General features: G+C 46.5%; 1 protein-coding gene across 6 annotated transcripts in view; it reads right to left on the reverse strand.

Moving 5' to 3' along the window:
• The window catches only part of LOC102447849 (tetraspanin-15-like), a 282,367-nt gene that overhangs the window by 114,132 nt on the left and 152,381 nt on the right, over positions 1 to 15,854 (reverse strand). For all 6 annotated transcript variants that reach the window (XR_016348001.1, XM_089773762.1, XM_089773761.1 and 3 more), the window contains one exon: positions 1,038 to 1,133. Coding sequence is in view for 5 of the 6 variants with exons in the window: in XM_089773762.1 (XP_089629888.1) it covers positions 1,038 to 1,133 (96 nt within the window). In the remaining variant the exon portion in view is untranslated. The remainder of the gene's footprint in view (positions 1 to 1,037; positions 1,134 to 15,854) is intronic.

The raw sequence follows: 15,854 nt of genomic DNA on the forward strand, positions 1-15,854 counted from the left end.
GAGCTTGGCTTGTTTACCTTAACCAAAAGAAGGCTGAGGGGGGACATGATTGCACTCTTTAAATATATTAGAGGGATAAATACCAGGGAGGGAGAGGAATTATTTAAGCTTAATACCAATGTGGACACAAGAACAAATGGATATAAGCTGGCTAGTAGGAAGTTTAGACTTGAGATTAGACGAAGGTTTCTAACCATTAGAGGAGTGAGGTTCTGGAATGGCCTTCCAAGGGAAGTAGTGGGGGCAAAAGATCTATCTGGTTTCAAGATTAAACTAGATGGGTTTATGAAGGGGATGGTTTGATGAGATAACGTGATCTTGGTAACTAATTGACCATTCATTATCAGTGGGAAATAGGTCAATGGAGGGATGATAGGAGTTACTATAGAGAACTTTCTGGGTGTCTGGCTGATGAGTCTTGCCCACATGCTCAGGGTTTAGCTGATCGCCATATTTGGGGTCAGGAAGGAATTTTCCTCCAGGGTAGATTGGCAGAGGCCCTGGAGGTTTTTCGCCTTCCTCTGTAGCATGGGATACAGATCACAGCTGGAGGATTCTCTGCATCTTGGGGTCTTCGAAGTATTTGAAGGCTTCAATATCTGAGATATAGGTGAAAGGATTATTCTAGGAGGGGTGGGTGAGATTTTGTGGCCTGCACTGTGCAGGGGGTCAGACTAGATGATCATAATGGTCCCTTCTGACATTAAAGTCTATGAGTCTATGAATAAAACATTCATAGATCCAAGAACGAATTCCAAGGAGGAAGGAAATTATCACCTATCAAATATGCTGTTTAATTTCTCTCTCACTTACAGAAATTGCAATTTATATACACTCACGAGACATTGTTTTCAGCAAGGAAAACAAAAATCAATAACTGGTTTCAATTAACAGTCTTCTCATTGAGTATTTGGCTGCTATTTAACGAAACACAGGTGGCGCTTCTAGAAGCAGCACCCGAATCATTATGCCAAGTCAGTCGTTACAATAGCATGTTAACACTTATAATAAAAAAGAAAAACCACAGCGAAACTAACCTTTTCTTGTACAAAATCCAAAATGTTCTTGAAATCCAGGTCATCATAATAGTGCCTAATCCCCTCTTGGATGTTGGAATGAAAAACTGCATTCATCTGGGGAAACAAAAGAAAAAACCAGCATGATGCCAAAGTGAAACAGATGCTGAAAAAAAATACCAAGAACAGTAGACCAGCACAACGCTACCGAGAAGATGCCTTTCCACAGACCTCCATCATCTTTCTAGATCCCCATCCGAGGGTTAGGCCTTGCAGTGATTTTGAGTCTCACGGGCCGTGGTGTTTATTTATAAACGTGCCAGCAGCGAAAAGCGGGTGCTCACATGAGAATAGCAATGTTCATTTAAAAAACAAAGAACACTCTTAGTACCACAGGACATACCACACTAATACCAACCCTGGTACCTTCCCTTGCAACAAACCCCGTTGCCAGCTTTGTCCACATATTCACTCTGCTGATACCATTATTGGACCTAACCAAGTGAGTTATAAGATCAAGAACACATATTCCTACGCATCCAGAAATATAATTTATGCTATCATGTGCCGAAAGTGTCCGTCTGCTATGTACATTGGACAAACGTCTCAGATGCTTCGCCAAAGGATCAATGCCCACAAAACAGATATTAGACAGGATCACAAAGAAAAAACAGTTTCTTGCCATTTCAACCAGAAAGGACATTGTCTCAATGACTTGATTACCTGCATCCTGCTTCATAGGTCTTTTAAGACTGCACTTGAAAGAGAATCCTCTGAATGCCAGTTCAGAGGATTCCCTTTCAAGTACAGATTTGAAAGTCCTTTTCATATGTGTTCATTTTTTAAAATTGTATCCTTTGGTATATATGGTTGTGACTATTTTCTTCCACTATTTGATCTGAGGAAGTGGGTCTGGTCCACGAAAGCTCATCATCTACTAAACCATCTTGTTAGTCTTTAAAGTGCTACATAGTCCTGTATTTTGTTTCAGCTACACCAGACTAACACGGCTACATTTCTATCACTTTAAAGTGCTACACAGTCCTGTTTTTTGCTTCACTCTTAGTTTTTGTGATTGTGAGTAAAAACTTGACAATCTGAGTCCTAAGGACTGAAACAGCAGAAGGCAAATAAGAATCCCATTTATTGTTTAAAGCTTCATGATTTTGGGGGAGCTGACTCTTGACTTTTCAGTCTCCTAGAATTCTAGGGCTGGAAGAGACCTGAGGAGGTCATCGAGTCCAACCCCCTGCCCAAGGCAGGACCAACCCCAACTCAATCATCCCAGCCAGGGCTTTGTCAAGCCGGGACTTCAAAACCTCTAGGAATGGAGATTCCACCCACTCCCTAGGGAACCCAGCCCAGTGCTTCACCACCCTCCCAGGAAATAGTTTCTCTTAATATCCAACCTAGATCTCCCACACCTCAACTTGAGACCATTGCTCCTCATTCTGTCATCTGCCACTACTCTCTCCATCCTCTTTGGAACCCCCTTTCAGGAAGCTGAAAGCTGCTTTCAAATCCCCCCTCACTCTTCTCTTCTGCAGACTAAATAAGCCCAAATCCCTCCGCCTCTCCTCATAAGTCTTGTGCTTCAGCCCCCGAATCATTTTTGCTGCTCTCCACCGGACTATCTGCAAGTGCGGCCACATCCTTTCTGTAATGGGGGGGACCCAAAACTGGACTCCAGATGTGGCCTCACCAGTGTGGAATAAAGGGGAAAGCCAGGCCTGGGGAATGATTGGTGGGATTTTGAAATTATTTTGGCGTTCATGTTATCAGAATAAGCCCAGTCCCCAAGAAGGGTGTGTTGATTAGCTGAGCAAAGGGGCACAGGCAGATGTAAAAAGGGACTAAAAGGGGAAATAAAAAACCTGGCAGTCTCCAGCTGCAAGGGGACACATGAGTGATGGCCAATTGTTTACAGACATCTGTTCCACTTGTTTTCATTGGAAGCTGCACTTGGGTAATGGACAAGGTTGCCAAATCTGGTTGGATGTATTCCTGGAGGTTTCATTACATGACCTAATCTTCCAATGTATTTTAGAAGCGTACGTCTGTCGGCCTGTCTGTCTGTCCATCTGTGAGTCTGTGCTTCCCACCTGGCCCTAAGCTACTGTGATAAGAGGGGGCTGGGGTTGTCCTCTCTCCCCAGGACAGCCTGCACCCAACCCCTCATCCCCAGCCCAGAGCAATTATTTAAATACATGTTTCTCAGCCGTTTTTTTTAAAAGCACCCCTTTACAAAAATTATAAGTACCCCCAGTATCTGGTTTTCAGACGCAAGTTTTTTCTACCATTACAACACATTTGTTTAAAGAACTTAAACGTAGCCAGGCAGGCAATCGAAATTGTGGGTGTAAAAAGTACAAAAATAATAAAGCGCCGTAAAGCTTAAAACGAAAATTCAGTTTTCTCCAAATTTCAGTTGTTGACGTACCTCCCAGACTTCTCTCGAGTACCCCTAAGGGTACTCGTACCACTGGTTGAGAAACACTGATTTAAATGAAACATGGACATTTTCATTTTTTCCCCCAGAATCAAAAATGCCTTGCGTTAAAGACCCAACAAATGCTAAGTACATCTAGTCGACTGTATATTTGAGAAAGTTTGTCTGTCTGTTTTTCCAAGAACTGCTCCTAAATGGTAAGAGCTAAAACCACTACATCTGGTAGGCAGCTTCCTCTTATCATAAATTAAAGCAAGATCAGGGTTTGGTGGTGCCAGGAAAATGGGATGTGCCTGGAATGGGATTACAGCTCAGAAAATCGTACAGAAAAGAGAGAATCACCAGCCAGGTGAAAGGGGCTGGCTGAGGGACCCTTGTCTGGGACTGAGTCAGACCCAAGCCTCCTACCCCTTGAAATGTCCTTTAGGGAAGATAAGGAGGGGGCTGAAACTCCACTTCTTCCTCCCCCCAGTTCATACAGGAGCATTGCTGGCTGTAGGCTGAAACTCCACTCCTTCCTCCCCCCAGTTCATACAGAAGCATTGCTGGCTGTTCCCCTTCATCAGGGAGTGAGGGGAAAGTGCACAGTTTGCTGCATTCTTCACTCTGAGGGAGCACAGAGGGCAGATGAACCTGGACCTGTCCGAGCTGGGGACATGTGCCCCTGCCCTGCCTGCTGCAGTTGCAGCGGCCATGGAGAGGCAATTCTCACGTGGCCAGAAGCTCCTGCAGTGAGAGGTAGTCCTCTCTCCCCAGAACAGCTCTGAGGTAAAACCCAGGCCTGGGGATGGACTGGTGCCATTTTGAAATTACTTTGGTGTTATCTGAATCAGCACACACACCACAATTTTGTTTTAAAACACAAAAATGAATGGAGTTAAGGATCCAAGCAATGCCAGGTAAATCTTCTAATGGGCTTAGTGCAGGAGCCACTACCCTGGGCCCCGCGAAATGGTCATCTGCCCCTGGCTCCCTTGTTCTTATCTCTCCTTGTAACTGGTCTACGTGCCACTCCATGGGACAGTGACCCACACTAGGTGTGTAGTTTACACAAGCACATGATCTCCAGTAAATAAACGCATCTTAATCCACCTGCCCGCCATTCTCAGCGTGTCGCGTGCAGATAGCTGTCCAGGTACCCAGCAGCACCTTAGATTGTGTCAGTTGAGCAGTGGTTCCCAAACTTTTCGGCATCATGCCCCCTTTTTTATTTTTGAGAAACCCTCCCCCCCCAAAAAATCAGCAAAATTTGTTGGGGGAAAAAAAGGAACTGACTGGGACAGCAAAACTTGATGGGGGCGGGGGCTGGGTTGCCTCATGCCCCCCCCTAGAATTTCTTCACCGCCCAAGGGGGCAAGCCCCCCAGTTTGGGAACCCATGCTGTAGAGAAATCCTGCCTGAAAACAGGATTCATTAAGGTTAGCTGAAATACATTGGGATTCAGTCCTTCAAAAACAGGGCAAGGCAGCACTGAGGTTTGTCGCACTGCTGTTGGCTACAATTATGATTTGTTGCATTGGAATTGATTCTTTCCCTCTGGTTTTGTTTATTTACTATTCACAGGTTTGCATTTTGGTGAACAAATGCTGTGTTGCTGACAATTCCAGAGATCTAAGTATTCTCTCCATAGAGTCCTTTGTACATTTAATTCGCTCTCTGCTGAACATTTCTCATCCAATTAGGAACATTGTTCTCTGACTGCATCACATAAAAGCTTGTGTTGCAACACAATGGCTAATTGCATAAAGAGAGGTTCTGGGACCTATTCTCAGCAGTGGCTCAGAGTTTCTTTAGCTCATATAGTGAGGATCTGTATTTAAGAATTGCAGGACTAGGTCTCGACCCCCATGTCTGACAGCAAAAGATACGTGTCTAATACTGAGGTCTATCTGCAGTGCATGGATTTGTTAGCACGTCCACAACACTTCTTGCAAAGGCATGGGCCACAGAAAAGATTAAATTTATTATGGATGTTGCTTTTCTGACATCATTCACCCGGTGAACAAGAGATTATTTGCAACACAGACTACAGCTCACAGAGCGATGGAGGGAGGAAGCACAAGATCCAGTTATCTCTATGCCCTGTGTGAAAAAATTAGCCCTTTCACTGGGATGGGAAGAGAACTGTGCTAAAGACAAAGAGAGCTGACCTGCTGGCAAAGGGTTGGGTTTCCACTGAGTGGAACTGTCTTTCTGCCCAGTGCGCATGCAGGGTCCAATCCTACGCATCACTACATCAACAGGCAGACGCCTGTCAGGAAAGCGATTGGGCTATGACACCCTGCAGCGAGTAACTGACTCGCAACTCTGTAAGCTTGCCCAGACCCAAATGCATCAAGCTCATGAAAGAATGAGGCTGAGGGAGCCTGGAGAGCTACCACCAACAGAACGGGGAACCAGAAGGCTTTGCACTGCAGGGCTACAACCAATGTCTTTCAGGAGCACTACATTCATTTGGGAGGAAATAAACGTAAGAATTAGGGGTCACCAAATGAAATTAATAAGTAGCAGGTTTAAAACAAACCAAAGAAAGTTTTTCTTTATGCAGTGCACAATCAATCTGTGGAACTCCTTGCTAGAGGATGTTACGAAGACCAGGGTTCAAAAAACAACTAGATCAACTCACGGAGGACACGTCCATTGATACTTATTAGCCAGGATGGGCAGGAATGGTGTCCCTAGCCTCTGTTTGCCAGAAGCTGGAAATGGGTGACAGGGGAGGGATCACTTGATGATTCCCTGTTCTGTTCACTCCCTCTGGGGCATCTGGAATTGGTCACTGTCAGAAGAGAGGACATCGGGTTCAATGGCCCTTTGGTCTGACCCAGAATGGCCACTCTTATGTTCTTAAACCAAAATGGCTGAACACCACAGAGGAGAGAGTAAGAATTACCCGAGAGTGAACCAGGGCAATGCGAAAGTCTGGCAAAGCGGCGTTGAGAGTTCTGCAAGTTTCTGCCACTAAAATAAGCAAGGGCAGCAGGTTTGCAGACATTTTGGTGGTGGCCAGAATGCCCACTGTTCTCCCCTACCAAGCTCCCTCCCTCCCCTCACCTGCCTAAGGCTCTGGGAGGGAGTTTGGAGACTGGGGCAGGGTATTGGGGTGCAGGGGGAGACTCTGGGAAGGAGCATGTGTGCAGGAGGAGGGCTGAGGGGTCAGGCTCTGGGAGGGAATGTGGGTGTGGGAGGAGGTCTGGGGTGAAGGCTCGGGGACAGAGTCTGGATGCTGGGTGCAGGAGGGGGTGAGGGGCGCAGGCTCGGGGGGTGGGGTGAGATGCCGGTAAGGGTGCAAGGGGAGAGGGTGCGTAATGTGGTACTTACCTGGGGCACCCCCCTCTGGAGGCAGCTCCTAGGTAAATGTATGTGTCTCTGCTTCTCCCATTGGCAAAAGGGGTGCTCAAGGCAGGGGCAACAGACACTTTGCTGAAGCTGGGCCCCGGGCCAGGAATATTCCTAGTGCTCGGACATCACGGACCCATAGAACTTGCTGCCCATTAAAATAAGGGGACTAGAAACAGGACTTCAGCCTGCATGCTGATTCTCAGATCTCCCGAAGGCCGTCACAGACAACACTGCAGGTCTCTAAAGGTGCATTCGGACCGTTAGGTAGCACGTAGAACACTAAGTGACAAGTCAACTCATCATCAGCAAATGAGGCTGAAAAGAATTGCAATTAAAATTGTGCCTTCTGATGGGCTAAAGGGCAGAATCAGATGTTAAGATCTTTTGGACAGTTCGCATCCATTGATAATACAGCTGTTCCCAAATTGTATCCTGTGCCGGAGTAAAATCATAGAATCACAGAATCCTAGGGCTGAAAGAGACCGTAGGAGGTGATCAAGTCCAGCCCCCGGCCCAAGGCAGGACCAATCCCAACTCAATCATCCCAGCCAGGGCTTTGTCCAGCTGGGACTTAAAAACCTCTCGGGACGGAGGGCATTCAAAAATGCTGGGGCACTCACACTGGAGATTCAAAATAATAAAGACCAGTTACAGAAAAGTAACCTCTGGGGACTTTTTCAATTCCTTTAGTTCTCCATACAAAGTTGCCTGCCTGACAGCCATGGGACAGACACCCTAGCTAGCCTGGTGAAGTCACGAAGGAGAAGGTGCAACGAAAATTCCTTCTGAGCAATGTTTCTGAGGTACTGCACTGAGAGTCCTTAAGCCTGGTTGCTAACGAACTTGACCAGAAAAAGGTCCCTTTGAGAAGGGGGCCTGATGGTGTCTGGTCAAACTTACTGACTGGACACCCCAAGGCTGGTCACTGCGGGTGGGGGAGGTGCAGGGTCACACCTGTGCCAGGCCCGACTCCATCGGCACTGCCTCCTATCTGTGTCGGGTAACTGCAGCTCTCAGCCCTGGCGCTCAGGCAAATCTTGGCATGAGGTGGGTGTGGAAGGGGGAAAGCAGCAAGCAGGGGTGCGGGGGGGGGGGAGAAAAAAAGTGGATGAGGGTGAGGCCTTAGAGAAGGGGGTTTGGGAAAGAGGGGAGGCAGGGGCAGGGCTTTGGGGGAATAGGTGGGGCAGGGGTGGAGCTTCAGGGGGAAGGGGCAGAGCAAGGGAGGTTCTGGCATTCCTGGTGGACTGTCGGGTTTTCGGACACTACCAAGTTGGCAACCCCCTGTGTCCACACATGGACACATGCAAAAAGGCTTTCCTCGCCGGTTCCTCCCCCAATGGTGCCTGTTAGAGAAGAAACAGGCGACCCAGGAGCGGATGGGGTACACGGAACTGCTTTGGGCTCTGGGCCCTTCCTTGAAAAGAGAGTGGGGGAGTGTTGGGATATGTAAAATGAACAGGGGTCTGGGATGGTGGTAAGGGGTTCAGCCACAGTCGGCAATACCCTTGAACATGATCTTTCCCTTCATTTTTGCAGCCTAGAAAAATAGATAAGCCTGCAGCTGCTCTTCTTCGTTGTGTCTTCTACCTACATTCACTGGCGCCGTATAAATATTTCAGGGTTACTTTTCTTGTAATCTCTGTAACCTGCTGATTCGGAGAGCCTGTAGCATAGGAAAGTGTTAATTTAATTGAAAAAATTGTAAATAGTAATTAGGAGCGGGTATACTAATATTCATCACCTGCTTATTAATATTCATTTTATGGAAGTTAACGTTACGAAATAAGGGTTTAAAAAAGGAGTAATAAATGTGTAAATTAACATACTAAAATAAATAAAATGGTGAAATTGGTGCCAAGTTGTTACCACACAAACGTTGTGTTAAATGTCCAAGGTAAACGTGCACGGGCAACAAAGCAGTCCTGCTTACCCCATCTGCTCCTGGGTCGCCTGTTTCTTTTCTAACAGTGTCTAGCTAGTCCTGTCTCTTCAGAGCTCAGCCTTTGACATGCTTGCGAGGCATTACATCTCATCATGGCCAGCTCAGCTACTTTCACAATCACTGTAGCGGTGGTGTCATCTCAGAGGCCGTCTTCACCCTTTCTCCGCCAACTCCTATAGAGTCCCGGCTTTTATCACACTGAAAAGCAACCCGTCGTGCTGCCAAAAACAAGTTGAAAAGAGGTCTTTTGCTGTACATTTGCAGGCAACGGCAGGACTGATTTTATTCTGTTGCAAGAAGGAACGTGTTGGGATACTCCATTTGCCACCCAGGCGGTCCAATGCTCAATGGGGTGGGAGGGAAAACTGTTCTCAGTGGAGGATGACAACCATGGAATCAAGTCTACTCACTAGGAACGACAGGGTTGAATTGTGTGTGGAAATCTCACATTCCATGCAGAGGACTTTACAAGACAGGGAGGAGAGCACAAATGGCCTTCAGAATGTGAACGGATTGCGAGGAGGGTTGTGAAGCTTCTCCTCACACAATTAAAAAGCCAGTCATGTTTGGGTGTATCCTGAGGTATCATGCCACATGATCTCTCCTCCACATCCTCAGGAGCGCTGTCTCCTTGGAGCAGTGATTCTCATCCCATCTCATCCCATCCCAATCAGCACACAGCTGCGGCCTACATCACATCTTCAGGACCAGACCGGTAGTGCTGGATGAGGCCCACAAAGGTCAATCAGTTGAGAACCGCCGCCTTGGAAGCTTGAGCCTGGGGGAAAGAGTGCTATCTTTGGGGGTGGGGTGGGACCACCTGAAAAATGCTACGGCTCCCTCTGTCCGCAGCTGGCACCTCCTCTCCCCTGGGCCCTCTCTCCAGCCTTTCACAGTCAAACTGCAGTTACCAGACTGCAGTGTGGGTCATGAATCTAGCACAAGTTCAATGTGGAGTTGAACATTTCAATGGAGCAAGGGAGTTACAAACAGGAAAGAAACCCGCCTGCAAGCACTAACACAGCTTACCTACCTTTATCCTACCATGGATTTAAAAGTAGCTGTTCTTCTACAAGGGGATTTCACTACCCAGTTACAGAGAGCGAGACTGCTGAACTGGAATTCATCTACAAATTTGACACTATTACCCTGGGCTTGACTAAAGACACTAATTGGTTAACTCACTGCAAAGCCAACTTCCCTGCCTTTGACAATCAGATTTTCACATCTAAAGCTATGAATGGGACACCTCCAGCCCACTTAATTAGCTTCATTACCACAAGTCCTACAATGGACAGGTAACTGCTTTCACTGTTCTATATCTCTTGGATTCTGATATTTCCACTCCAACTCATCCGAGGAAGTGGGTTTCATTCATAAAAGCCATGATCCTATATATTTTTGTTAGTCTCTTAAGGTGCCACAGGACTACTTGTTGTTTTCAACCTTAATCCAGTTCCTTTTTGGTAATTTAATTATGCAAGCTACATTAAGGGGTAATTTAATTATGCAAGCTACATTACGTAAGAGATAGCCAGTAAAGGACCTATAAAGAAAACTTTAAAGATGTCGGATACTTCCAATTAAGCAGCCGTTTAATATGAAAATCAGTTCACAGATTCTTGGAAATGATTAGTTTGCTCAAAACAAAGCCTCTAATTCTAAACAGCAGGCCCTATTCCCAGAATATGTTTGAGGTTTGACTTCTGACAAGATACTGTCAGCCACAAAGATTCAGAAATATTAATGAAGGGAAGGGACCGGGGGGGGGGGGGGGGTTGTTTTGCATAATTAATTCTGACATGAGAATCAGAAATGTTGGGCAAGCTGGTGAATTGAGAAGAAGAATGCCAGAGGAATTCAAAAAACAAGAAAACAAGAGGTGAGAGGAGAGACAGCAGGCACCTTGCAGGAGAAGACAGCCTGCTGAGATGGAAAAATTAGCAGGATATTCTGAAAAGGCCTTTAAGAAACTGCTCATGCAGAAGTTTATTAAAATGTTAATTTTGATTTTTCTACACATAAAGATAGGCTGCCAGCAATTTTGTTATGGCCATCATTACCTTGAAGACAAACAAGATAATTAAAGCCCCAAGTTTGCCACAGCTGACAGCGCTGCCCTGAGTCAATATTTTTGGAGGTTTTTCAATTAAAAAAATTGGTTTTTTGGCTTCAGATTTAATTTAATTTCTCCTGGTGAAAAAGCTATTTTTTGCCATATCTTTTATCAATATTTTTAATTTTAGTTTTTTAATTGCAAAATTGCCAACCCCCGAGGTAGGGAGGGATTTATCCCTTATATTTGAAGTAAAGATAACGAGGCACAGAGTGACTTACTCAGTGTCACTCAGGGAAGAAATCGCTGCTTTTTGTGAAGGCCTGCGCTCTTAGGGCATGTCTATACTTAGCGCAAGATCGACGCTTCAGAGGTCAAACTTCGGAGTTTGATATAGCAGGTCTAGTACAGACCCGTAAATTGAACACTGAGGGCAGCCCCCACCGATGTCCGGTTTTTCTCCTTCTGAGAGGAGTAAGGGAAGCATTTGCTCCTGTCAGCCTCCGCTGTGTGGATGCCACCATGGCTTGGTTTAAAGTAAACTGAGTTGCGTACCTTAAGCCGACCTGCCTGGTCTAGTATAGACCAGGCCTTACAGAATAGAGAGCCGCTCCATGTTAGACTGAGGGCCAGATCTCTCTAAAAACTTATTGCACTTATAAATCAGGTAACTGTTTGTTTAGTGTGAGGAAACAATTTAAAGCAAGTTATATTCCTATGATGAGGCTGTTTGTGACCTTTCTATGTTTAGCTGTTTCCAGAAGCTACAAGCTCCAGAATATTTTATACTGTAGGCACCACGAAGACATACTATTCTCCATTTAAAAGAATTTTATCCCCTAGACAGTGCTACAATCCATTTACAACACCCCGAATTAAATCTAGACTTTAAGACAGTGGCTAAAGGCCAAGGGCTAAATAATTCAATTCTAGCTTTATAAACTCTCCACTTCAGTTGACACAAGACAGCAAAAGCAGGTTCTTAATTTAAATCATCTGCAACTTCATGAGCACATTTACATATCAATTGGCATAATTAAATGCCTAGTAGTTTATTCCAAATGTAGATTCACATTTGCTTTGTGCAGTGTGACAATTACAGGTCAAGAAGATTCACCGCTCGTTAAATCTCTGTTCTCTTTCACCAATTGTTTGATTTTTAATTAATTTTTTATATTGCCCATTAAATGAAATTAAGGGACGATTTAGATGCTAATGGTTTTACTCAAGCCACAAGTTTAATGGAAGGCTTGCAATTCCTTCTCAAAATGTTTGCAGCTTTTCTCTCTCCAGCTGATCATCCTCTTTCCCTGGCGCTTGGGCATGTGCTATTAATAAGAGAAGAGGAAAAGGTGGGAAAATCACAATGGGACAGCTGCCAGAGCTCAGTCTCAGACAGGTTGAGAGGAGACGGAGGTTCTGTCTGCATTTGTAATTAAACAACAACACTTTTGTTATTCATGGGTGCTTAATCGCTCCCCCAGGAATGACAAATGAACTGGTGAATGCTGGAGTACTCTGCTGCCAACAAAGAAAACCCTTTCAAAGGGGATGGAAGTGCTGACAGAGTTCACACACGCTGACTTTGAGTGACAGGGCTGTGTTGACGTAGCCTTGTCAGTAAAAGCGGCATAGTATAGACACACCTTGAAGGTGAATCTATACAACAGCAAGGGTGGAGCCCTGCGTAGATCCAAAATCCCACAGCTGCAAAAAGAACTCACTGAGGCTACGACTCGATTGCAAGCCTCTTTCAAAAAAGAGCGTCTAGACTACAACCAGCACGTTCAAAAAAGCAAGCCGTTTTTTCAAAAGACAGTACCCAGGGCAGTCTGGATGCTCTCTTTCGAAAAAGCACAGTTTGCATAACAAAGCACTTTCGAGAAAAGGCGTTCTTCCTCAAAAGGACACATTGGAGAGGGTCCAGCAGAGGGCGACCAAAATGATTAGGGGGCTGGAGCGCGTGACCTATGAGGAGAAGATGAGGGATTTGGGTCTGTTTAGTCTGCAGAAGAGAAGTGTGAAGGGGGATTTGGTAGCAGCCTTCAACTTCCTGAAGGGAGGTTCCAAAGAGGATGGAGAGAGGCTGTTCTCAGTAGTGACGGATGGTAGAACAAGGAGCAATGGTCTCCAGTTGTGGTGGGAGAGGTCCAGGTTGGATATTAGGAAAAACTATTTCACTAGGAGGGTGGTGAATCACTGGAATGGGTTACCTAGGTAAGTAGTAGAATCTCCATCCCTAATCTCAGCTTGACAAAGCCCTGGCCGAGTTGATTTAGTTGGGATTGGTCCTGCCTAGAGCAGGGTGCTGGACTTGATGATCTTCTGAGGTCTCTTCCAGCTCTATGGGTCTATAATTCTATCAAATGAGGTTTTCCGTGGTCGAAAAAACTGATGAGTTCTTTCGATTTACTTTCGAAAGAATGTAGCAGCAGTCTAGACGCAGGGGAAGTTTTTTTTTTGAAAAAAGGCTACTTTTTTAAAAAAAACCTGTAGTCTAGACACTCTGTAATATCTGCATCCATATCCACAGATGCAGACACTTGTGGCTATAAAGCGGATATCCGAGCACATCCAGGGTTCTAGATACAAAAAATATATCTGTGTCCGCAAAAATGAGCCGCGGATATCTACATCCACATATGCGGACTCCCATGGATATAACGCTGATGTGACAAAATGGAGACTGGATTGACTTTTTTATGTTGCACATGGGTTCTACTGTCCTGCAGTAACCCCGTGTGTGCTTCAGTTTCCCTGGGCACTGCTCTAATACCTAGATGTGGATTTCAGGTGTGAGTCTCAGGGTATGTCTACACTACAGCTCTATTTCAAATCAACTTAATTCGAAATAGTTAATTTGAATTAAGCTAATTTGAATTAACGCATCTACACACAAAAACTATTTTGAAATAGCGTTTTGCTATTTTGAAATAGCACGTCCACACTGAGTGGACCCTGAACCGAAGTTAAGGCTGGCTGGAACCAGTGCCGGCAGGACATCAGGTTAGGACTTAGTGTGTGGGACTGCTGCCTGAGGCTAACTGAGCTCCATGCTTAAAGGGACCCTACCCCCATCCCAGACAGACAATTCTCAGGGTTCCCCCCTTGCTTGCCTACCTCAATGAGGGACAGCAAAGCAGTCATGTCTTGGACTGCCCTGAGTGCTTGCACTCGGGACACCACAGCACTCAGCCACATGGAGCCAGACCTGCCCCTGGGCACGCTGGTGCGTCTTGTGTGGTTGCTGCCATCAGCCCGGCTGCACTTGCTGCAGGCTGCCATGCGGGAAGTCCATCGGGGGGCTGTCAGGATCCAGGGGGCCCTGCGGGAGAGCGTCCACCCCGAGGAGCCCTCAGAGCCACCCCAGTCCTCCCCACCGGGGGCTCGTGCCCCATTCCTCCCTCACGTCCTTCCACTTACCCCTCCCTAGCCCCCCTTCCTGATGTCAAATAAAAGACACGTATGTTCAAAAATAGAAACTGGGCTTATTGAACAAAACTGGGGGGGGGGAGATGAACCTCTGGGGAGACTGGGAAAAGGAGGTGGGAGAGGGGAAGAGAGAGGGTGGGAGAGGGGAGGGGGAAACCTGGGAGGAGGGAGCTGAAAGGGGGAAGCAAGGGGAAGAAGAGGGAGGGGAAGCTCAGGGCCCAGGGTTGGGGGTCTCGCTGAACCAACTTGATTTTCATGCACATCTGCTCTTGGGTTCGCATGTGGCCATTGTTGGCCAGGCTGGCAGCTATCCTACCATAGCATTCCTCCATCTAGTGCGGAGATCATGGATGTTGGGGGCATCCCCCCCAAACCTGAATAAGGTCCATGATCTCCACCCTGGGCCAGGAAGGCGCCCGCCTTCTCCAGCCCGTCAGGCTCCTGGGAGCTGGCAGACTGCTCCTGGGGAGTGGTGGAGGGCTGGCTGCCAGTGGCTTTCTGGCTCTTGTTTTGGGGACACTGGGTCAGGGGCCCCGGTGGCCACTGCTGGCTCTGGGCTGGCAGGCTTGGAGCTGGCACAGGCACTGTGGCCAGAGTCAGCCCCTTTAATGGCTACGGGGCTGGGAGCGAAGAGAGTAAGTTTTCCTGGTTGTGCCCAGAGGTTGTGCCCACCAGGGCCCCCCGGGAAGAGCTGGAGGCCCCCTATTTCGAATTAAGTGTCTACATAGCACTTAATTCAAAATAGCTATTTCGAATTTGGCGTTGTGCCTCGTAGAATGAGGTTTACCAAATTTGAATTAAGCGCTCCGCTATTTCGAATTAATTTCGAAATAGCAGTTTGCCTGTACAGAAGCTATTAAAGTTAATTCAGAATAACGGCTGTTATTTCAAATTAACTTTGCAATGTAGACATACCCTCACTGAGGGAGGGGACCCTAACCACAGCACATACACAGTGGCCAATGCCCTTTATAATCTGAGCCCAGGAGCGGTTTGGCAAGGTTACTCCTTTTGCCTGGGGAAGGAGAACAGGGGCAGAGAAGGGGCTGGCCCGGGGCTGATAGGTGTGGGAGTCAGTCTTGGGTGGTGCACAGGGTGTAGGAGGGGTCAGATGTCTTGGCTCTGAGCTCCTTCTCCCCAAGATGGATTGTACTAACTGCTTCTGGTTCCTGTGCTGACAAGTCTGTTCTACAAGTCTGCATTAACAGGTGTGTTGTGAGCAAGATATGAGGAGTCATTCTTCCGCTCTACTCAGTGCTGATTAGGCCTCAGTTGGAGTACTGTATCCAGTTCTGGGCACCACATTTCAGGAAAGATGTGGAGAAATTGGAGAAAGTCCAAAGAAGAGCAACAAAAATGATTAAAGGTCTAGAAAACATGAGCTATGAGGGAAGGCTGAAGGAATTGGGCTTGTTTAGTTTGGAAAAGAGAAGACTGAGAAGGGACATGAGAGCAGTTTCCAGATCTCTAAAAGGGTGTTACAGGAAGGAGGGAGAAAAATTGTTCTCCTTGGCCTCTGAGGATAGGACAAAAAGCAATGGGCTTAAATTGCAGCAAGGGAGGTTTAGGTTGGACATTAGGGAAAACTTCCTGTCAGGGTGGTTAAACACTGGAATA

The sequence above is a fragment of the Pelodiscus sinensis genome, chromosome 28 (assembly GCF_052426305.1).
Source record: "Pelodiscus sinensis isolate ZL-2025 chromosome 28, ASM5242630v1, whole genome shotgun sequence".
Taxonomy (NCBI): Eukaryota; Metazoa; Chordata; order Testudines; family Trionychidae; genus Pelodiscus; species Pelodiscus sinensis.